The sequence below is a fragment of the Eschscholzia californica genome, unplaced genomic scaffold (assembly GCF_041429995.1).
Source record: "Eschscholzia californica isolate CP2 unplaced genomic scaffold, dmEscCali1.0.p SCAF_1, whole genome shotgun sequence".
NCBI lineage: Eukaryota > Viridiplantae > Streptophyta > Magnoliopsida > Ranunculales > Papaveraceae > Eschscholzia > Eschscholzia californica.
In genome coordinates, this window is record NW_028238198.1 from 32219544 (window position 1) to 32243594 (window position 24051).

Genomic DNA, 24051 nt, shown 5'->3' on the forward strand with positions numbered 1-24051 from the left:
ACCTCATCATCTTCTCCGGTGATGGTGGTCGGACGACATAATTTATAAAAAACACTTTTATAACAAGGGCAATCATGGAAACAAAAAAGTTAACCACCAAAGTTAACTGACGGTGTTAATAAAAGGGAGTCAAATTTTAATTTACAAAAAAATGGGGTCATAAAAGAAGTTTGTCACAAAGTAGGGGGTCAAAAAGGAATTAAGTCTAATTAAAATAAAAATCAGATTCAATAATTAAAATTCATAAAATATATTTTTTCTCAACTTCCAAATTTGTATATTGTATATATTTGATGTAGACATTTGGTTTGTCCAACTTTATTCTAAATTGGGTAGGCTCGTGGAGTCTGCATTATCACAAGGTTTTTAACGTGACAGGTCCACAGGAACAAGGAATTATATTCCATCTATTTTATTTGGGTTAATTCCGTTTTGGCCCCCGATTTGTGACCAACTGGCCGTTTTAGCCCCCATAAGTGTGCGGCAGTTCGTTTTGGTCCCAAGGACCAAATTTTTGACGAAATTATCCTCGGGGGCCAAAATAGAATTATTTCTGAAAAAGGGTAAAAAAAAAAAAAAAAACCACATCACCCCTTTCTTTATCATCCACTTCACCTTATCTCTCCTCCATCACACCACCTCTTCTCCACCTCACCCTTCTTCTCCGGCGAAAGGTTGCCGGTCGGAATAAAAATTCCGACCGGCCACCTTTACTAAAAAAAAAAAATTTTCTTCCTTTCTCTCTCCTCTTCCTCCTTTCTTTCTCTCTTCTTTTCCCTCAATCTCTCTCTCTCTCTTAGCTCCCCTTCGCCGGCAGAAATTCCGGCGAAGGGGACAAGGGTTTCCAGACCGGAAACCCTCGGTTTCACGAAGGGTTTCCGATCTGGAAACCCTTCCACTTCGCCGAAATTTCTGCCGGCGAAGGGGAGCTTAGAGAGAGAGAGAGATTGAGGGAAAAGGAAGAAGGGAGAGAAAGGAAGAAGAAGAAGAAAAGGAGAGAGAAAGGAAGAAATTTTTTTCTTATTTCATTAAAACAACGACAAATATTTTTTTGAATACTACCATGCACTACAAAGATTCCACCGTCAACACTTAGTTGCCCAAATGGTTGATAGTGTTGACATTAACTCCAAAACTCTATAGGTCCCAGAGTTATTCCCAGAGGAAGTGGAATCATAATTATTAAATTTAAGTTATTAAAATTATAAATAATAATAATTTTAATAACTTAAATTAAAATTATTGATTTAATTTTTATTTAGGTTATTTATTTTTAATTTAGGTTATTGATTTAATTTAGACGGTTATCGTACTTATCACATGTTGATGATGGATATAGCAATGCTTTTGTAAAGACTAACATATTAAACCGAAAAAAATACAAAGGTTTCACCCTAAAAAGTGAAAGGGGGCAGCCCCCACTCTGTCTCTCTCAAAGTTCCATTAACTGGTATCAACCACCCCTACCCCACTACTCTCTCTCTTTTCTTTGTACTTTCTTTGACTGCCTACCCTGGTGGTTCTGAGAAGCTGAGTACATTGACTCTCTCTCTCTCTCTCTCTCTCTCTCTCTCTCTCTAACTCTCTCTCTAACTCTCTCTCTCTCTCTCCCCAAATTCCTCCCATCATCTCTACAGAGAATACAAAACCACCCATTTTGCTTTAGTTCAAAATTCAGATTTACCCATCTCTGTTAAGTAGTTGTATTGAAGAATTAAGGAAAGGAAATGGGGAATCAATTAGGTGTTGGTAGTAGTGTTATTACACCCAGAGAACAACTTCTTCCAGTAAAACTTCCAGCTGAAGATCTACTTGCTTATGAAGAAGCTGTTCGAAATGATAAAGATGTCCAAAATTTCGACAGAGATTTACAGCTTCGAACAAATCATGCTATCAATGCTATGGCTACTGGAATTCAACAACCTCTAACTTTCTCTTTGGATTTAATAAGAGAAATCACAAGCTGTCTACTTCAAACCGACGAAAACGTAGCAGAAATCATATTACAAGGAAGAAATGATGATATATGGAAAAACAAAGAACTATCTTCTCTTATTGATGATTACTTCAAAACTAGTCTCCATACTTTAGATTTCTTTAATTCGGTCGAAAAATACTTGACAGATGCAAGAACAGGACAGACATTACTAACAGCATCGCTTCAACGATTAATCAACTCAACACCAGGAACCAATCAATACCAGAAAGCAATGGAAGATTTGAAAAAGTATAAATCAATTCAAACCCATTTTACAGAAGAGGTCTTGGAGTTATTCGGAACAGTTTATAGTGACCATTGGCAAATGTTACAAAGTTTGCAGAATCAGAGAATGAAACTAGATAAGAAACTTCGAAAAGTAAAATCATGGAGGAGAACTTCAAATATAATTTTTATAGCTGCATTTTCTACTATTATGATTGTTTCGATTATAACAGCTGCATTAGCTGCACCTCCAATTATTACAGCCATTGTAGCTGCAGCTTCAGCAACTTTAGCTTGGGCTCCTACAAGTAAATGGTTCAAGCAATTATGGAAAGGATATGAGAATGCAGTTAAAGAACAGAAGTTAATTGTAAATTCAATGCAGGCAGGAACTTATATCGCCATTCGAGATTTAGAAAATATCAAGTTTTTGGTGGAAAGGTTGGAGATGGAATCTGCTAATTTCGCCTGCGAGATGAGTCGGAGTCTGTCTGTCGAAGAGACAGAAAATGGTTTCTTAGTTAATGGCAGTGTGTTTGTTGAAGAGACAATGAAGGTTTGGTTGGTTATTGAAGAGATTGAGATTAAGGTTAGGGTTTTCAGTAGGAATACAGATGAACTTAGAGAATATGTTAATGGTTGTACTAGAAAGATTCAGAGAGCAAGATCAGTTGTGCTGCAGAGAATTATGAAAACACCCATAGAGGAAACAAGTTCAAGCTCTTAAAGAAGTTGAGTCTGGTTTTCGATTAAAATGTTGTAAATATTGATCTTATTATCTTTAAGCTATTAGTTCATTCTTCAAAAAACCTCATAATGAAGGTCCTAAGGTTTTGTTTAGATATAAATTTAGTTAAGCAATAAACCTCATAATGGTTTGCGACTTTGAGGCATCGCGCTCAAACGAGTAATCGACATCATTACTTGTTCCTTTGCTGTTTTTCGTTAACCATTACCTTAATGTTTCCTACTAGTTCTTTTTTGTAGAAGTGATATGAATTGAATTCAAGCAATCGAATTGTTAATCATTCTCATATCTAAAACAAGCAGCAATATCATTCTCTTATCTTCATTTTATAACAGATATAGCTAATTTGGGTTCTTTTAGGTCTTACTTACCATCCATTTGCATCCTTAAAATTAATTCCAAGGGAAGCTCTCATTGCAAACCCATTTTGAGAGCATACCTTGCCCATAATTGTATTCCAAGATACCAAATCTCGTTCAGGCATTCTATCAAACATCTTCCAAGCTTCATTAACCTGATGGCATTTCACAATACATATTAACTACTGCTGTCATTGCAAACAAATTTGATCCAAACCCATTACAGATTAACTGATAAATGAAGCATTTAACTCCTTTAGATCAAAATTATCCCCACAAATGTTCAAAATTGTAAACAACAATCATCATACAACATTCGATGAAAGAATGAAATAGATTCATCAAGAATATGAACTAATCATCTAGTTCGAATCGATCGCCGTTAGAGAGATAGATGCCTTCATCGATTTCCCTCCTTGATTTAGGGATTTCAGACGACGGAGTTCCCCTTGCTGTTTCGTTGAGCGAGTAACTGAGGGAGAAGAAGGGTTGGTGATATAAGCGCCTCTAATTCCAATCGAAGGCGCCCCATGTTTTTAGTATAAAAAAATCTAGTTATCTAGCAAATGGGCAAGTAAGTAATTTAACATGCACTAACCTTGTTTTTCAAATTTTTACAATTTTTACTAGAGAGAGAAGATCGGATACGGGCTGTTGCCGTGACTATGATTGTTCCCATGAAATCCATTATTATTGGTATTAAGATCGGGAGTAGACGTAAAAGAAGAAGATGCAGCAGAAGAATCATGCCCACGACTCATAGAATTGGATCTGCCTATCGACGCCCTATCAACAAGTAGGAAGCGCGTGCCACATTAACCCAACTGAAGGTCGTCGGCCACATTTTTTTGAAGGTTTTTCGGTCGGTGACCTTGGTCGGAGAAGAGAGAGGTGAGGTAGAAAGAGAGAGGTGAGGTGGAGAGAGAAGGGTAAGGTGGAAATAACTCATTTTATTAATATTTTTATTTTGAAATTAGGAAGGGTACTTATGTCATTCACCTTAAAAGAGGGGGTCAAATTTCAATTTATTAGAAATAAGGGGCCAAGAAGGAAGCTGGTCACAAAGTAGGGAATGAAATTTGAATTTATAAAACAAATAGGGCCCAAAAAGGAAACTGGTCACAAAGTAGGGGGCCAAAAAGAAAATAACTCTAATATTTTTTTAGTAGTTTCTAATTTCCTAATTTCTAATTTCCTAATTTCTAATTTCCTAGTTTCTAATTTCCTAATTTCTAATTTCCTAATTTCTAATTTCCTAGTTTCTAATATTTGAATTCAGGAAAGATATTTAAACCCGCCCAAATTTCTCTCACTCTCACAACAAACTTTCCGTTAACTGATATCACAAGTACATTGACTCTCCAAATTTCTCCCCAAATTTCTCCAAATTGCATTTGTACCCAGAACGCAAAACCACTCATTTTGCTTGATTTCAGATTTACCCATATCTGTTAAGTTGTTGTATTGAAGAATTAAGGAAAGGAAATGGGGAATCGATTAGGTATTGGTAAACCTAATGTTATTACACACAGTCTCAGACAACAACAACTTCGTCCAGTAAAACTTTCAGCTGAAGATCTACTTGCTTATGAAGAAGCTGTTCGAAATGATAAAGATGTTCAAAATTTCGACAGAGAATTACACCTTCGAACAAATCGTGCTATCAGTGCTATGGCTACTGGAATTCAACAACCTTTCACTTTCTCTTTGGATTTAATTAGAGAAATGACAACTTGTCTTCTTCAAACTGACGAAAATGTTGCAGAAATCATATTACAAGGAAGAAATGATGATATATGGAAAAACAAACAATTATCTTCTCTTATTGATAATTACTTCAAAACTAGTCTTCATACTTTAGATTTTTTCGATTCTGTCGAAAAACACTTGTCGAATGCAAGAACAAGACAGACATTACTAACAACATCGCTTCAACGATTAATCGACTCAACACCAGGAACCAATCAATACCAGAAAGCAATGGAAGCTTTGGAAAAGTATAAATCAATTCAAACCCATTTTACAGAAGAGGTCTTGAAGTCATTCGGATCAGTTTATAGTGATCATTGGCAAATGTTACAAAGTTTGCAGAATCAGAGAAAGAAACTAGATAAGAAACTTCGAAAAGTAAAATCATGGAGGAAAACTTCAAATATAATATTTATGGCTGCATTATATACTGTTATGATTGTTTCGATTATAACAGCTGCATTAGCTGCACCTCCAATTCTTACAGCCATTATAGCTGTAGTTTCAGCAACTCTATCTTGGGCTCCTACTAGTAGATGGTTCAAGCAATTATGGCAAGGTTATGAAAATGAAGTTAAAGAACAGAAGCTAACTGTAAATTCAATGCTCGAAGGAACCTATATCGCCATTCGAGATTTAGAGAATATAAAGTTTATGGTGGAAAGGTTGGAGACTGAATCTGCTAATTTCGCCGAAGAGACACAAAATGGTTCCTTAGTTAATGGCAGTGGGTCTGTTGAAGAGATAATGAAGGTTCGGTTGGCTATCAAAAAGATTGACATCAAGGTTAGGGCATTCAGTAAGAATACAGATGAACTTAGAGAATATGTCAATGGTTGTACTAAAAAGATTCAGAGAGCAAGATTTGTTGTGCTGCAGAGAATTATGAAAACACCCATAGAGGAAACAAGTTCAAGCTCTGAAAGAAGTTGAGTCTGGTTTTCGATTAAAATGTTGTAAATATTATATTTAAGCTATTAGTTCATTCTTTTATACTTGTAGCTAATATTGATCATTCTTTTGTAATTTCTTCACAAGTTTATATTCAATAAACAAATTTATCATTCTTTTTATAATCTCTTATTAACCCAAAATCAAATCTTTAAACAAGTCTTTTGCAAATGAAAAGACATAGTAATATATTAACAAAGTTGAATATTTTCAAAGTACATAATCAATAGAGTAAACCACAAATTCATACATGACAAGAACAAACATATAATTGTCTACAAACAAAGTAATAAGAAACCACAACCAATCTGCTTCAATAACAAAGGGGGACATTCACTTTCTCTTTCATCCCAAACTAGTCTAACAAAAACCAATATTTTCATTTTTGACCCACTTTATTGATATATTTGGGCGCTTGAAAAACAGATACCAATCGATTTTGCTGTCATAACTTAAGAACTAGCAGAGTCTTCTTTGCTTGGGTTGAAAGCTTCTTGTTCGGCACAAGTCAGAACTTCACTTGGTCCAGCTTCCTCACGACCGACTCCCATAAGATCAAGATAGTATAAATAGTGGGAAATTACATTATTCATGCCATCGTTCTCACCCTGACCACACATCATATCACCGTAAATAATGTTCATTGTGGTACCAAAACCAGGAAGCCTCTTAGCCAAAGTGTCGTTCACGGTGGGCTTCCAGGTTCCGACGAATGCCTCATGGGCTGACGGCTGTTTCTTCGTGATTGGGGTCATCCATCTCCACATAGCAGCTTGGAAGGCTATAGTTGCATTTTGTTCCAAGTATTCGGGATGGTTCAACAGATCCACCTTCAAACCATCTCCAACAGCTCCATAGTTGAAATTCCTGATACATCATCAATATGAACAAGTTGAAATTCGTTCAAATTTATAGTCGAAATCCATATATCAAAAGGAATTCTTTCTGCGTCAAAGATGAGCGGTAATGAACAGATGCATTCACATTATAATTGAAGCAAAATGAGTTTCCTTCATTCAGAAAGTTAAATTGATACAATGACATAGAGAGGAAATCTTCTAAACTACTTAAATTGGAGCGATATATTCATTTAGTAGACCTTTTTTTGCCTCATTTATCTCTCAACTAACAGCAAATTTAGAAGACACTGAATAAGGAACTACACTAAAACTAAATGATATAAGATACAACCAAAAACAAAGAAAGTTCATAACATAAATGAAGGTTAATGAATGTTTACAAGGTAAGGATTATAGATCTTTTACAACTAGGCACCGAATTGATCAATCCGAAATTCACATATCAAGCTTAGAAAGGCAAAAATTTGGAAATTCATCAAGAAATGAACATATGCATGAAAAGAGAGATCTGAAGATCGATGCTTCGTGATAGTTATGAATATACTAACTGTACTTCTATGGGGAGCCAACCGTTCTGTTCGACAGCCAGAGACTCGGAAAAAACCACATTTTTCGTTCAACTAATGCATAAAAATGATTAGTATCAATTAAGATAACTAGATTAGCAACAGCATATCTAAGGATTCCAAAATAGGATATATATATATATATATATATATATATATATATATATATATATATACATTAAATGAAGTTCACAATTAAGACAACATATACTTTCATGGGTGAAGCTGAATTTTGGACAATTACAGGAACCCATTAAGACAAAACAGAATCACAAATACTCAACCACAATTGAAACAAAGAAAAGCAAGTAAAGAAGGATCTGTAAAAATTGATCCATCACAATAAATTCAACCATACCCACAATAAATCAGCATTGTTCAGACCTAAATGATGCACAATTGGGGAAATTTAGCTAATTTTAACAAACAAAATTTCAAAAAGAATCAACAAACAAATGCAAACCAGATTAGAGAGAGAAAGTAGAGAGAGGGGGTACCAGAAAACAGGAATAGCACCACGACCATAGTAATCAGCACCAGGAGCACAAGGATATAGATAGCCATCTTTACAGTAAGATTGACTAGGGCTCATTTCATGATTATAACAAAGACCCCAAGCTAATGGACCACCAGTTGAAACAACTGAACCACAAGAAGTTCTACTACCAACATGACCTAAAAAAGCAGCAATTTCTTTCATTTGCATTAATTTCCCACCAGTAGTTCCAAAACCCAATCTTTGAAAATCAGTTGAAGCAAGTATAAATGATTGATAATCCCAAAATCCAACAGCATGAGCTATGGGTGTATTCCTTTTAGCAAATAGATTCTCAAATTGATAAACTTGAAATAGATCTGATATTGTTTGATTACAACAATAGATTGAATTTTTACATTCCCAACCCTTTGTACAAACTTTATCCTTCTTTCCTTCAACATTATTTACAGAAATCAAAGCAATTACTACCAATACCATCAACAATACCCATTTACTCCCCATTGTTCAGATCTCTCCTATAATAAACAAATCAGACAAAAACAAACAAATAAATAAAAGGGTTTTTAGAGAGAGAAAGTGAGATGGGGAAGAAGAAGAAGATGGGTTACCTGATGAGAGAGGAAAGAGTGGTAGTAGTAGTAGGTTGGGGTTTGCTTGTATTTCTTTCTGGAATCTGAAGCAAAGGAGGAAGAAGAAGAAGCAAGAAGAGAGAGGTAAGCTGTCACAAGTGTTTATTTTCACTGGTCCCACTTGATTAAAATCATATTTTCTTAATTTTGAAGATCGACGGTGGAAATTGAGGTTGGTAGAAAGATGATGAAGAAAGATGTTCGATGTTTAAGTAACTACAGGCTGGAGAAGAGAAAGGAACTTCTGACCCACTACCTTCCTCACCGACACTACCATACACAACCACACACTCTAAATTTAGGGCTGAACTCTAATTTTGTATCTCAATTTGGCCCCATTATTTGTTTAACATTTCAATTTAGCTCCACACTATATGATTCCGTTAGTCAAATATAATTCATCTCAAAAGGTTTACGTTCTTGTCCTTTTTCTCTTTTCCTCCATATCAAAAAGAGTTGCGGACAAGCTGTCGGTTGGCTATCTATTGACGATCCTCAGAGAGAGAAATTTTCTTATATTGAAGGTCTTACGCAGATGTCATACTGACTATCTACCATTGACTCTATCTGACCATGAGAAAAGAAAAATGACCAAAAAAAAATCTCTTTAAATTTTTTTATTAACGTAATCACAGTCTTGGACTAAATTGGTTTTACACAAGTATAGCAGCCATGTTCTCTAAGTAGTCACAATTTGAGAGCCAAGTAGGACCACTGCTTAATTTATTTGTTAATAGTTTCTCGTTTTCTTAATTTCTAAAGACAATATGAAAATTTAGTTCACAGTCAATATTTTAATAACCAATAAAAAACAGATCAATAATATTATAACATAGTATAATTAAAACAGACTTATGACAGAAAATAATAATCTTGGCATAACCATAGACAAAAAGATCCATATGGACAACTAAATAAATGCACTTAGAGTTTAAAATGGCCAGCGCTTTGGGGAAAGCAAAATAGTTTAAGGGGTGTAAAATTTTAAAGGGAATATGTGAAATTTTAGAAATTTTCTAGGGAAACAAATTTTAAGGAGAAATCAAACATTGCTTCTTCCTCTTCTTCTTCGTCATCTTCAACTCCTGCCACCATTTCCGGCCACTATCTCCGGCCACAACTATGATGAAGATGAATTTGGAGAAGGAACATTCAGCTGACCTGAATCATTCATTCCTTTACAGATCAAAACCCATGAGAATTCAACCCACAAACATGAGAATCTCCAGCTTCCGACACCAACAATAACAAACAAAGATTTAGTAGAACAAGAAGAGAATAAGTGATGATGAGCTTGACTTCATTTTCTCTCTCTACAAACTTCTTTTCCTCTCACTCACTCTTTTTAATAAACTATGATACACTTTTTATACAAAGAGAAGTATACCCAGATGGCCAGATTAAAACTTAATGAATCTTTTGGCTGGTTTTAGTAACTGATATTTATATAGGTTTTAATGGATGATCAAATCACATCCATGCCAATGATTTTACTTAATTTAACTTAAATGCAATCTAGATCTCTTCCCTTTAACGTTTTATAAGTTTCCATCCATCTTTTTATTACCTTAGGGTTTTGGGTTCCAATTTGAGCATATACCCTCCTCTTCCTTCTCCTTCTCTGTCACATTCGATTGCTTGATTGGGTTTTCCGGCAAGCATGCCACAAACTGGGCCAGAACCATAAGTAATGGCAATAGTGGAAACTGAACCAAGTCTTTCAACTAATAGAACTGTTGAAAAGACACCGAAGACGATGACGAGGAGAAAAGGATAGTGGGTCGTCGTCTTCGTAGTCATCTGACAAACTTGGGTTTTACAAGGTTGGTGAAACAGAGATCTTGTTTCCTCTTCATTGGCCGATTAGAGAGAGAAATGTAGAGAGAGAAAGAAGTGAAAATTAATAAGAGAGAGAGAGAGAGAGAGAGGGGAACATTAGTTAGGGTTTGGTGAAGATGGTGGTGGTCGGATTTTGGTGATGATGGTGGTGGTCGGATTTTGGTGATGATGGTGGTGGTCGGATTTTGGTGATGATGGTAGTGGTCGAATTTGGTGATAATGGTGGTGGCCGGGTTCCGACAACCTTTGCCGGAATGGAGAAGAAATGGTCAAAAAATTGTTTTTCCTCTAACATTTAGAAAATGTACTGGTCAACTTTAGTTGACCAGTTTTTGACAAAGTCTTCACACCCTGGAAACTATTTTGATTTCCCCAGAGCGCTGGCCTTTAAAATGGTCAATGCTAGTAATTCTTGTACCTACTTGGCTTTCCCTACTAAAATTATGAAATCTTCAACTTCTTATTTAACTTATTATTTTTGAAAAGAATTGAGATTCAACCTAACCCCTCAAATAGGTAAGAAAAAAAAAGACCCAAGCTCCAATGAGGTCTAAACGTGTCAAACTAATTGTTTGCTCATATGGAATCACTTTTAGGTTGCAAATACTTGTTTGAATATGTGGTGTGAAGCAAATTTAGAGTTAATTCATTTACTAGTATTTTTGGATGAATTTCTATTGTATTTTTCCAGCATTTCTTGCTAGACCTTTTGGCATCTACTTTCAAGTGTTATTTCACTTTACAATTTATTCTCCCTCAAATTAGTAACCATGAAGTATAGATATCATTATTTCATCAAAAAAAAAAAGTATAGATATCATTAGTAGTAAGCCTTTGTCTTCTCTAGTTTTTATAACTAGGCAGATTTGAGAGAACGGCCGAAAATTCACCTGATAGATCGTTTTCCATTTTTGTAGAAATATATTCAGAAATTTCTATCATTTAAATTGACATTCCATTAACTAGTTATTAAAAGAAAATCCACATCAAGGAGAGAAACAAATAACAAAAATTAAGAAAGCATCAATCATGAACCGGAAATATACAGTGGTTCAGACAACAAAACAACCAAAACCTAAAACCCAACAACAACAGAGGATACCAAACAAAATTACAAGGTACCCTCAAACTCTTCTTAAAACTATAACAAATGATGTTGGATTTTCATAATAACGATCTACATATATCGAAAGTGAAGATGGATATGTTTCCAAGATACTACAGGCAAAACTCATCATATTATGATATCAGAATCGAAGTTTTCTGCATTTTTTTGTCTTTTTCATTCCTTGCCTGTGGACGAAGCATATCTCTGTACTCCAGGTGGCGCTGTGGGCCTCGGGAAGTTAAAGTTACACTGAGCTCCGGCAAACTGAGGAGCTTCTACATATGGGCTCTGGTAGATAGATTAAGAGAAACAGAAATTAGTATCTTACGGTTTGGTTTATCACAAGACAAAGCAAGAATGAAGAATATGTAACTTACTAACTCAGGTCATAATATCAGCTACATTGTCCGTGACTTAGCTGATATTGTGATAAACCACATGGTATAGTTTTTTTTTTATGAGCCAGAAGTCCATTAGGCCTATCCGTATGTAAGAGATGCTACCTAATAACCCCAGTCTGAAATTCTTCCTATTTCCTAAATGCGCAACTTAGGTAATGTTTGTTTGTTTGTTTTATTTTTCTTTAAGTTAGATATGAAAACTGACTCAAGGTCTGAATTGAATGTTTGTTTTTGTTTGACATGTTGGAATAGCTGATTTGGTTTGATTTTGGGCCCATATCAGTCAAATATCCAGCTTCTGACGATTAAATTCAGAGAATGAGGAAACAAAAACTGAAGTTTCAATAAACATGGTGCTGCTAGCTAAGATCATTGCTCCAATTGAAAATTTTCAGCCTAATTTGATTAGACAAATGTCAAACAAGGAAATGGCATTTGCTTATTTGCTTTTGTTTTCATTTGGCTAGAAATGTGTAGACAAAGTTTTATATGGCCTTTGAGGCCTGTTGAGTTTTGTAGGCCTCAAAGGCCAAAGCCCTTAGTAGGCCTGATTTCACACCAGCAGTGAAAGCCAACAGAGAGAAACAAGTCACTATTGTTAATCAATAGTGAGAATTCGTTCTTCTGAATCAGTCTCTAAGAAGTTAAACATAGGTGACAATCCAATACTATGTAAATGAGAGAAAAGAAATACCTGGGGAGCAATAGTTTCATAAGACGGAGGTGGAGATCTTGGAGATGTTTCTGGCGAACTACTGCTATGGTTCTGATCACTGCTTCCATTCAGCTGTTCAACGGGAGTGTTTTCACCTACTCTCTCATTTTTCGACTTAACCCCCTATTCAATGAAAAAGTTATATTCAATATTTAATTGTTAAGTGGACTCCCTAAGAAAATAAGAAACATAATCATCCATAACCATACCTGAAAGATTTTGCCAAGAGTTTTTAAACCCTTCGCACGAGCACGGAGCTCCTCTTTCTTCACATTATTGTCTTGAAGAACCTGCAATGAACAAAACTTACTCTTATGGATCCATTACCAAATGTATTTCATTGGAAGATAAAAATCATATCCATTAGGCCAATTTCCAATAATAGAAGAACTGAATGCCAGCAAAAGAAACGAACCATCTGACAAACTCGAGAAAGAGTAGCTTCAATATCAGCAACATTTAGTTTCCATAAAGAATCAATCATAATCTTTTTATGTGACTGCATGTATTCTTCAAGCTCTTCTTCAGTATAGTTTCCCTCACTACTGAGTTGTTTCTTCATGTCCTCCTGTAGTTGAATCAATGCAATAGCACCTGCCATGAATTCAGCGAAGAAAAAAAGTGAACAAACCAAAAAGATACACATAGAAGTTGCAAAAAAAAAGAGATATACATAGGATATATCTTAATGGTCAATGTTTGATTTATTAACCTGTAGCAGCCGTTACTTGAGATTTGATGAAATGGCCTTTATTTCGGAACCACTCGGCAATAAAGGGCACTAACAAATACATTGCTTTCTTCCCTAATTCTTTAGCTGCTTGCCTTGCATATATGTAGCCGATTGTACTCAACATGTCCACCCCATAAGCTGATGAAAACAACAATAGATAAATTACACAGAAAATTGAAATAGAAGGCCTAGGAAGTCCTCTGTGTTCTCTCGCCGCCTATTAAAAGGCCATATATACTTGTGAGTTAGTATTTATTGCCAATGTAAGAATAACAAATCCTCCAGCATATATTCAAACCTGTCAATGATACAGAACTAAGCAGAAAAAGCAGTATGAATTGCGGCATTACCAGCACTAGAGAGCCTAGAGACCTCTGCTTTAGCATGACTAACAAAGGCATCTTTATTTCCTTGTACATACTGGTTCAGTCGATCTTTCAATGCTTCTGCAAGCTTCTCTTCTCTTTCCTTTTGAATAAACTGTGGTAAAATATATTGAAGGAAATCGAAGGAAATTTAATATTTCAGCTGAAAGAAACATTTCAATAGGGAAAGATAAACTGGAAGTGAAACAAGTCAAGCAGGAATATTTAAAATTCCAAGTAATAAGTGCTGCGAAAGACTTTGGAGAATGGTCAGAAACATATGACATAAATGCAGTAATCAGTTCTTTATTTCTACAATCTATGAGATGCCATTTTGGTTTAAGCATAAATTTCTAGCACAGTGAAGGAAGTAGAAGTCTTGAGTCTTCATATGATCACATTCCATGTTAGATGGTAAGTAATGGAAATGTGTATTGGTATTTGGTCATCTCTTTCAATCCAATAACAACTCAAGAAAAGGCTTGCTTAGATACTTAGATATGTATAGCTTCAGATCAAACTTGGACTAATGAAATTAGATAAACCATGGAAAAACATTTGAAACCTTAGGATAGATATTTCCATGTTTTGCCGAAAGATTTTAAAACGTGATTTTTCTTAAGATAATCAATATGATCAGTAGATCATGCTTAGGAAACCCGGCATGTGGGTCATTCTGACGCCCCATTTAGAGGTGAAACGGAGCCTAAAGAATATGTTATGCAATGGAAAAAGGTTATATGACAGCTTTACGTTCACATATAAAACATCTCGCCCTTGGGAGTTGGGAGTTATAATTTATTTTAACTTCTATTTTATGACAACTATAGTGCCAATTTGCAATTTCTTAGGATGAGCAATTAATAATAACTCATTAATTTACACACTACTACTGCAAATTCTGAATATAATATGGGTGGGGCTGAGATAGCTAAGTGTGGCAGTTGTCACCTTTTACAATAACATGACCCTTCTCTTAAAAAGTCTGTGAAACTCGAGATAGAATGCAAAAAGGTTCCAAACAAAATCTTACGGTCTTACCCTCATTTTTTCTTGGAGCTTCTTAACATCAAATTGTTCTCCTTCTGTGAAAATTTCAGGTGAAGCCATGGATGCCATCGCAAGTTGGCCTATATATTCTTCAAAAAGTTCACTTCCAAAAAGCATAGCAAAGATTGCTGCCGGATCAATGATAGCTTCACTGAAAAATAGTCATCCAAAAATAGTAATTTGATTTCTATTTCTTTGGGATGCATAACCATGCACAAAAGGAGGTCCTACTCAATCACCATGAAGCTATTACGTATGTGGAGTAAAAAAAAAACTTACGTTGAAATTCCTTGTTTCCCATAAGAATCATAAGCCTGCCGTTGTGTTGGGTCGCTAAGTACTTGGTAAGCCTCCCCCAAAACCTGAAACAAACTTCAATTAACTAACTATGTAATGGACGAAATAACCAGTTTTTCTCATAATTATAACCTTGACCAATTAAATTATTAATTGATTCATTTTGTGTAACAAAGATAACACATCAACATACACAACTTTCATATACTTCTCCCCAAACTTAAAAGCTTTCAATTTTGCAAACTTTTCCTAATTTATTGAATACCACTGTTTAAGACAAAGATATTTGACTTCCCGTGCCTACGGAGCTTTCAAAAGATTTGTTATACGACATACTATTGGCTATACAATACATATTTATCATAGTGTCCAAAAGATGTTAAGCTTACCTGAAAGTTTTGGGCTGCTTGAGGATCATTGGGATTTTTATCTGGGTGGACCTTCCGTGCCTACAACACAGAAGATTTACAGATAAGATTCTAATGAGCATGTGAATCAATACTCAAGAGAACAAGGAAATATAGACACAAGAAACCAAAAAATTGCAGAACAAGCATGAGAAATAAACAATATAATAGTACATCAACAGATTTAGTTGTTCAAATGACGAAACACCAAGGTTCACGATGGCTGTTCAAAAGACACTAAATCAGTAGGGATAGGCACCCCAACCATGAAGTAGAGCCTTTTCGAGATGTAGAGGAGCCTTGGACGTCATAGTATTTTCATGGAGCAAATAATACATCCCATCACTCCCCTACTTAGCTTCAGCTAAACAACTAATTCGATCGATGATTGAAACTTGTGCAGGAAATTCCCATAGATGTGTTGTAGCTTAAACTAACTTATATGAATCAAATAAGATATCCCATTGAAAGTCATTTGAAATGAGAGATATAGAATTGAATCAATTCAAACTTCTCATGGTTTACTTAAGTAACTGAGCTGAGTTTATTATCCAGTTATAAGTTAAGTTTGATTACAAATTTACAATAGGATATGAAAGTAAATTGGGTTTCATCCGAAGTCGAAAATACTCCAAAATTAGCCTATCTATAGTAATTTTTCATCAGAGAAGTAACAAAGAAGTTATGATTAACAACTTTTGTTTGAAAAATTGAGGGAGTGAAATATGTCTTATTCTGACAGAGCTATCAACTACTCTTTCAAAGAAGCACCGTTAAGACCTGACTTGGACAAAGGAAACAAACCCAATATTTAAAATATACGGACCCACCAATGACCCAAACTCTAAACCTAATACGTTTTGTTAATTCATCGAAAAGGGAACAAACCCTAACTAATGCCAAAAAACCCCCAACTTCCATTTAATTTCCAATTAGAAATCCCCAAATAAACTTATAGATCTTACTTAACACAGAAACCTAATTTTTCTTCTTCTGAGAAGTCTTAGATCATAATAAAATGAAAGGCAAATGATCTAATTGAGTGATAATCGAATTAATCTCTCTCTATATGTCTAACTATCGATTTTTCTTTCTTAATCGAGTGAGAGATGATACAAATTGATGAAGAAGTATGAAAAAATAATAGAAATTGAAAGTACCTTGTTGTAATAAGCTTTTTTAATTTCAGCTTCAGTAGCTGAAGGATCGATCCCTAGAACATCGTAATATTCTGTATCTTTCACCATTTCAAAACAAAACTAACTCCGATCCGAAACCTAGAAAGACGGAGGTTCTTTCTCTTTCTCTCTCTACAGATTAGAACTTTTTGTAATGAAATCAAAACAACGACGATCTCTTCTTCTTCTCCGTCTATCTTAGATTCTCGATTGAACCACAAACAAACTTGAAAAAGGAACGACGATCAGCTCCTCCGGTGGTATAGGAAAGAAGATGGATTGCCTGCTGGTTTAGAGAGAGAAAATGAAAGAAATGTTTTAGAGAGAGAGAGGAAGAAGGAGGAGGAGGAAAAGGGAACGATTTTAGACGCGGCGTTGAATTTATAGTACGCGCTAAGGTTAAGCCCATGATATTAAAATGAAGAAAAAGAAAAGATAAAAGATTCCGCGGTTCTAAAATGTAAAAAAATTCGCCACGTAAGAACGAGGTACAAATAGTAAGTATTTATTTATGTGACAGTGGGACCCACGTGGGGCATCTGTTATTTTGAAGACACCGAGAGGAAGCTGTCTTTTCGATTTTGTTTCTGGCTCTTGGCTGTTGTGTGTTTGTTTAAGCTGGGATTCTTTAATCCTGGTGGTTTGAGTAAAGAGGACACATGATTTGGAGGGTTGGCAAACCCTTCTACCAGACATTGGAGAAAAATTCTAAAAATTTGGGTCAATTAGAATTGATACTTTAACTTTGGGCTTAGAAGTTTTGCTAGTTTATTTTTTACTCTCTAATTTTCATATCCCACATCCAACCACTACCCATCACCCACGACCTGACCACCACCCACCAACTCCGATCATCATTGCTATTGTTTGCACTCTCTCACTGTTTCTCTGAACGGAAGGGTTTCTTTTGTTGAAATCTCGTTCGTCTGAGACAAAGGGGACCTTGTCCGAGGGTTTCATGGCCGGTCAACCACGAAGTGTTCACCTACGACTACTTTTTGGCTGACTAGCAAACCTTAGGTCGAGGGTCTGAAGCATAAGACGAAGTGAACTTTCCCTAGACATTCAGAGTAGGGCAGCGACAATGCTGCCCTTCTACCGCGATTAAGACGAAGGGACGTCTTCATTCGTCTTAGGTGCTGTTTTTTTTTTTATGTCTGAATCTGAATTGGCTGAATCTGAAATTGGCTGAATCTGAATTTTACAAATTTAGTGTTTGTTTTTTAAATCTGAAATGTTAAATCTGAATTAAAATAATGACATTTATGCGCTCCTTTGGTATTTTCAAAAACAGAAACCCTAATTTCTATTTCTCCCTCAATAAATAAAAGAATGCCATAAAAAAACCCTAATCCCTCCCTCACCTCTTTCTTTCTCTTTCTCAACAGCCACTCTTTATTGTCGGAGATGGGCAAAGCTCTGGCGAGGGTTCAATCACGGTGACCCCCACCAGATCCGAAAACCTCTTTCTTCTTTTCCCTGTCTCTCTCTCTCTCTCTATTCTTAATCTCTCTCTCTCCCTCCAAACCGGATCCCAGTGGAGCAGTTCAAAGGAACCAAAGCATACCATCAAGGATTTTTCCGGTTAGTAATCCAATCATAATCACAACCCAAATCGATTCAATGCATAGTAAAATGAGTGAGTGGTGTTTCAATAATCGATTCCATGAAATCTCTCTAAATTCCTAATTCAGTTTCTCTCTCTACCTTTCCTTCCAACAAAAATAAATCTGGTGGTGATGTTGTGGTGGTTATTGTTGTGGTGGTGCTGGTCTATGGTGATTGTGTGGTGGTAGTGGTCTATGGTGATTATGTTATGGTGGTTTATGGTGATTGTGTGGTGTTGTGGTGATGGTGTTAACTGTGGTGGAGCTAACTGTGGTGGCGCTAACTGTGGCGACGGTGGTGGTGGCGTTAACTGTGGTGGCAGCGGTGGTGGTGGCGTTAACTGTGGTGGCGGTGGTGGTAACCGTGGTGGTGGTGGGGTTGTGTTGCTGGATGGAAGAGGGAAGAAGATGGATTTAATTAGGTATTTTAAAGTTTAACAAGGGTATATACGTCTTTAACATGTTTTCAGATTTTGGGCTCAATTTTCAGACTTGTTTTGTAGTCTGAAATGTGTGGGTCTTTATTCAGCCAATTCAGACCTCTAATAAATTCAGATAAAATTTCAGATCTAACTAAATACAAAAACAAACATCTGAAATCTGAATTGGGTTCCAATTCAGATTTCAGATCTGAAAATTTAAAAAAACAAACAGCGCCTTAGAGTAGGGCAAGGACAATGATGCCCTGCTGTAACGATGAATACAAAGGGGTGTCCCCTTTCATCTTAGACCAGGGGTGTGACAGTGATGGCTTACTGCAACGATGAAGATGAAGGGGCGTCCTCCTTCGCCTTCGTCGTCCCCAACAAATCTCAAATATGTTGGGTTTGTTAAAAAGACGGAGAGGAAGAAAAAGGAAGTAGACAGAGAGAAATGTTAGAATCGACACTCCAGCATGAGTGTTTCTGCCTTTTTGACAAGGTTTTGTTTGTGGAAAAAACTCAAAGAATGTACTATTGCATTCGTCTCGTCGAGGACTTGAAATTCTAGCTTTGGTTTGCTCAAAACCGATTCCGAAATTAATTTTCAAATTTGAGTGTACATATAGAAAGATATGAAATATTTAAGGAAAGCCCCATTTCGGATAATTAAAAGGAAGGTGAAAGGTTTATGTTAACTTGCTCTCTCATACTAGAGTATGAATGCGCGTGTGGCATGGGTGTTAGGGTGCTTTAGATGCGCCCACACGCACTTTGCACTAACGTATCGTCGTTAGGAGCCTTTACTTTTGTTTTGTATCAGATGTGATTCGACAGACAAGATTAAATCTAAATCTGAATGTTAGGATCTGACGATAGTAATCATATGATATTCTGACCGTTGTGATCAATTATGATCCACGGACCTGATTAAACCCGTGGACCAGTATCTCCTCCCTTCAAAAGATTGTGACGGTTCTCTCCAAATGTTAGTGTTTGTTAACAGTCACCTCTCACCTATAAATAATCTATGAAATCAGACTTAAAAACTACTTCAAATCAAGAGAGTTTAAAGTATTCAAGAGTTCTTCAATACTTACTAACGCTTGAAAAATTTCAGACCCAAGTATCTCTGGTCCGAAAAGGTAATCCATTGTATTCTGGGAGACAAATCGCCTATACTATTGGTACAATAAACAGAACGAATTTTTGTCTTAAAGAATGAGATCACTCATCTTGATTCTAATTAAACTGTTTTCTGTTCTCTCCCCTTTTTTCTTATTTTATTATTTGAAATACAATTTGCATCTGGAATTTAAAAAACAGAGTACGAACAATCTATTTTTACACAAAGAATTTTATAATCTATAATCCAATCTGTTTATCTCTGTATAAGTTCCAAAAAAATTATCATTGTTCTAAATAGGACGATAAACCAGTATACAAGATAAACAACAAGAAAGAAGAAGAAGAAGAATATAATGGTGAATGGTGGTAGGTGGTTAGACGTTGTAGTGGTGATTCACCAGAAGATGAAGTTTAGAGGACAAATTTCAATCGAATAAAATTTTAGACTGTAAAATCTAGATTCCTAAATTAATTTTAATTGATTAAATCACTATTCTAAAGAAATTATTTCAAGTTGTCTAAAAACTACAATGTACTGTTTTTTTTTTGTTGAAAGGACTGCAACCTACTTAATACATTATATTTATACAGTAAACCGTACTCTCGCATAGATAATGACGTGGATTGCCGAAAGTTCTAACCTCACCAACCCATACACAAACTCTCAAAAAATAAAATAAAAAACAAGTACTTAACCAGAGGAGAAAGATTTAAAAATACTAAACGTGCCTGTACTGCCAATTAAGTTGTATTATAAGTAATATAATCATAGTTTCGTCTCGACCACAATACTATTTAAACTAGTGAGAGAATTAAAGGGACGAGATTTTTTGTACTTGTAGTTGAAAACAATTTCGTGGAGTCGTTACAAACGGTGTAACTATGAAAATTGAGCATTTATGTGTGAGAAGTGAAAAGTCTACAAAGTTTATTTAAGTAAAAGCATTTGTGAAAAAATTCATTTTGATCACTGATATTCAGTTACACTTACATTTTTTCTTTTACCATTTGTACCTGGTTAAATATTTTTCAGTCTCTTCTTATATATTAAGTAATAGGAAAAACAATAAAAATATTAGGTGCTACTAAGTAATTTTAAGGCAAGAAAAGATAAATTCTAAAACTTAGAGTATCACACATAATTTTTTGGAATTTTTGTTAAAAAATCATCTTCAGTGAAACACTCTATTAGGGAGACTTAGTAATGATGGGAGGAGGTTATTTGAGAGAAACTCTAAGTTTTTACCATTTTCAATGGGACACTAAAAAAGAACTAAAAATCCAGTTGTCAAGTGTCAATTAGTGGGGGTTATTCGTTCACAACTTTTTGTTAGAACTTCAAAGTTCTTAGAAACTCTAAAAGCTACTGTTGTTGGCTCAAATTTTCTTTTTGAGTACTTTGAGATTCAACATTACTGGTATAGAACTATTTCTTAAGTTACAAAACATAGACACTCTAAACTTTTTGTGTTTCCACTGGAGATTTATAAAATAACTCTATTTGATACACGTGTCATTCAAATAGTTAAAATATAAAAAAAATCATTGCTTAAATTTCAAAATTTGATGAGTCGGCACCCATAGCACTTAAGAGTGTCTTCTTGGGAGTGTCTAAAATCACTATCTCCACATTATCATTAAGTGTCTAATAGAGTGTCTCGTTGGAGATGATTTTTTAACGAAAACTCTAAAAATCTTATGTGACACTCTAAGTTTTAGAGTTTGGGCGTCCCATTCGTAATGCTCTTAGAGTGTCGTCTTATGTATCTCTATGTGTCACGTCATCAAACTTAGAAGTTTAAACTATTAAGAAATTATGTTTGTTAAACTACTAAAAATACTATGAAATTTAGAAATGACATGTGTATCAAATATAGTTTGTTTAGAAATTTCTATTAGAGATACAAAAAATTTAGACTGTCTCTATTTGTCAATTAGAAAAGAGAATCTTAATTGACACTTGACACCTACAATTTTAGAGTTATGCTTGAGTGTTTCATTGGTCGTTAGGGGATAATATCTGATGATGATGTATCTTCTGTGACTGACAGTTAAAGATTTGTGTATAATAAATGGGGTTTGGCGTGTTTTATCCTTTCAGATCACATAGCTCTGCTCATGCTCTTCTTGGAGCTCGGGTGGACTGAGTTTATTTGGACGTTCTCTCCGTTCCAAACCTCAGGTCAGGTCGAGGCTCGGGTTGGTAAATCTTGACTAGGGTCCACTTTCCCGTACCTTGAGGCAGTACGGGGCCCAAGTGTCAAGCTAATTTTCACACACCTTTATTACTGTTTCGAGATCCGAAGTAGAGCTTTTACCGAAGCGGATTTGGTCTTTCTTCTTAGCTTACTTCTAAGTCGAAACAAGGTCCAAAGTGCCTAGGAACTCAGACCGACCTCTTAGGGTTTAGGTGGCAAGGTCGTTGTTTCTGTATTTCGTCAATCTGTTAGCTTATTGACTTAGTCAAAACGGGTCATTATTTGACTCACTAGACAGTTTTTAAAATTTTATATTTAAAGATGCTCTAATAATAGAATGTCCTCAAGAAAATATCTAAAATATCTCAACAAAAAAAAAAAAAATATCTAAAATAACCCAAACTTAAAGATTTTTTTGAACAAAATCTCTATGAATTCTATGGGACTCAAGTTGTAAATATAGTCTACCGTGATACCAGTATTTTATTTCATAAAAAAAAAGAGTTAATTCCTATATGGCCCCCTATTTTGTGACCAGCTTCCTTTATGGCCCCCAAATTTCTGTAAATTCAAATATGACCCCTTATTTTCATGAAAATGTCGTAACTACCCTTTCCATTAATATATTTTCAAAAGGAAATGATAATTGTAACCATAATAAATTGTGAAACATTAAATTAAGAAATGATAATTGTAATCATTCTTCATCTCCTTCAAAATTGAACAGCAAAACATAACAAAAATGGGGATCTATCATAATAAAAATAAAAACCTAATTTAATCGATCAATATCAATTTACATAAATAACTCTTGATCTTAATAATCTCAAATTTCCTTTTGATCCATCCAGATGAACAGAGACCACAAATAACCAATCCCTCAATCACCATTAAAATTCAGACTAAGATCAAATTTTAGTCAGACACAACAAAATATTGGAAACCCATAATTACTACTCAATAAACATACAGAATCAATGATACCCATATCTAAAAACATGATTTTTTTTCAGATCTAAATCAGGACATATATATATATATATATATATATATATATATATATATATATATATATATATATATATACACACATGAGGGAATGAAGAACTCTGAGCCAAGACACTACCATCATGACCAAGAATAGCAGCAGAAATTAGATGTTGACCAAGGCTTTCGATATCACACATAAGGTGGTCATCGACATAAGATTGCCACGACATTGTTTGATTGATAGATTGGATTAATTCCTTTCTTTCTCTATTTCTTCTTCTTCTTCTTTGGGTTGGTTTTTCAGGTTTTCTCTAAAGAATAGACTAGATTCCGTTCCCTTCGCCGGAATTTTAGAGAGAGAGAGATGAGTGAAAAAAAAAATTTAGTTTGAAGGTCGCCGGCCGGAAAATTTTCCGGCCGGCAACCTTCATCGGAGAAGAGAGTGCTGACTTGGAGAGAGAGAGAGGTGAGTTGGAGAGAGAGGTGACGTGGAGAGAGACGAGTGGTGGAGAGGGAAATGAGGTGGAATTTAGGTTTTTGTTTTTAATTTTATTTTGAAAATATATTAATGGGAAGGGTATATGACATTTCCATGAAAATAGGGGTCATATTTGAATTTACAGAAATTTGGGGGCCATAAAAGAAGCTGGTCACAAAGTAGGGGCCATGTAGGAATTAACTCAAAAAAAAATGATAACAGTATTTTAGTCAATTAGGTCAATGAGTGCAACGGAACAAAGTAACAGTGTTGCATAGTGTGGTGAAGTAACAGTTAGCAGTTGGTAGATTTCCCACGTGGAAATGGAACCCACGTCACCATCCTCGGTATTCTTTTCCTTTTCATACTTTTTCCAGTTAGCTGGTTTTTTCTCTCTCAGAGAAGAAAAAGAACAGTTGGTGGTGAATTGTGGGGGAGCTGTGGTTTACAAGTGGGTCCGGTCAAGTCGGTCCATAACCGACAAGTGCAGGTCCGGATTATCCAACTGAAGATTCGATTCACATGTAAAATCGGCGAGTCCAATTAATTGAAGTTTTTTTTTGGTTACTTTCTA

At 35.3% G+C, this 24051-nt stretch overlaps 2 protein-coding genes and 2 pseudogenes across 4 annotated transcripts; 2 read left to right on the plus strand and 2 right to left on the minus strand.

Annotated features, from left to right (window-relative positions):
• Positions 1 to 1520: 1520 nt before the first annotated feature.
• LOC147566129 (UPF0496 protein At4g34320 pseudogene) lies at positions 1521 to 3231 on the plus strand (annotated as a pseudogene). Its single transcript, XR_015230366.1, has one exon. The product of XR_015230366.1 is annotated as a UPF0496 protein At4g34320 pseudogene (transcript).
• Positions 3232 to 4756: 1525 nt separating this feature from the next.
• Positions 4757 to 6125, plus strand: LOC147566130 (UPF0496 protein At4g34320 pseudogene; annotated as a pseudogene). Its single transcript, XR_015230363.1, has one exon. The product of XR_015230363.1 is annotated as a UPF0496 protein At4g34320 pseudogene (transcript).
• Positions 6126 to 6160: 35 nt separating this feature from the next.
• LOC147566131 (chitinase-like protein 1) lies at positions 6161 to 8912 on the minus strand. Its single transcript, XM_086652586.1, has 3 exons — positions 8544 to 8912; positions 7934 to 8450; positions 6161 to 6877 (listed from the first exon to the last, which is right to left on the minus strand). The coding sequence occupies exons 2-3, from the start codon at positions 8434 to 8436 to the stop codon at positions 6463 to 6465; spliced, it is 918 nt and encodes a 305-aa protein (XP_086508712.1). The 5' UTR covers positions 8437 to 8450; positions 8544 to 8912; the 3' UTR covers positions 6161 to 6462.
• A 2429-nt stretch (positions 8913 to 11341) lies between these two features.
• LOC147566132 (chaperone protein dnaJ 10-like) lies at positions 11342 to 17134 on the minus strand. Its single transcript, XM_086652585.1, has 10 exons — positions 16640 to 17134; positions 15462 to 15521; positions 15055 to 15137; positions 14767 to 14926; positions 13711 to 13840; positions 13340 to 13498; positions 13043 to 13221; positions 12837 to 12917; positions 12607 to 12750; positions 11342 to 11799 (listed from the first exon to the last, which is right to left on the minus strand). The coding sequence occupies exons 1-10, from the start codon at positions 16724 to 16726 to the stop codon at positions 11686 to 11688; spliced, it is 1197 nt and encodes a 398-aa protein (XP_086508711.1). The 5' UTR covers positions 16727 to 17134; the 3' UTR covers positions 11342 to 11685.
• Positions 17135 to 24051: the final 6917 nt, after the last annotated feature.

Bases quoted from the DNA above. Each gene is read 5' to 3' on its own strand.
- LOC147566132 (XM_086652585.1), bottom strand. From the start codon at position 16,726: ATGGTGAAAGATACAGAATATTACGATGTTCTAGGGATCGATCCTTCA. The intron at 13,841-14,766 runs GTAAGACCGTAA...ATTTTACCACAG, and splicing joins AGCTCCAAGAAAAAATGAGG to TTTATTCAAAAGGAAAGAGA. The intron at 13,222-13,339 runs GTTAATAAATCA...AATTCATGGCAG, and splicing joins TCAAGTAACGGCTGCTACAG to GTGCTATTGCATTGATTCAA.
- LOC147566131 (XM_086652586.1), bottom strand. From the start codon at position 8,436: ATGGGGAGTAAATGGGTATTGTTGATGGTATTGGTAGTAATTGCTTTG. The intron at 6,878-7,933 runs GTACCCCCTCTC...ATGATGTATCAG, and splicing joins GGTGCTATTCCTGTTTTCTG to GAATTTCAACTATGGAGCTG.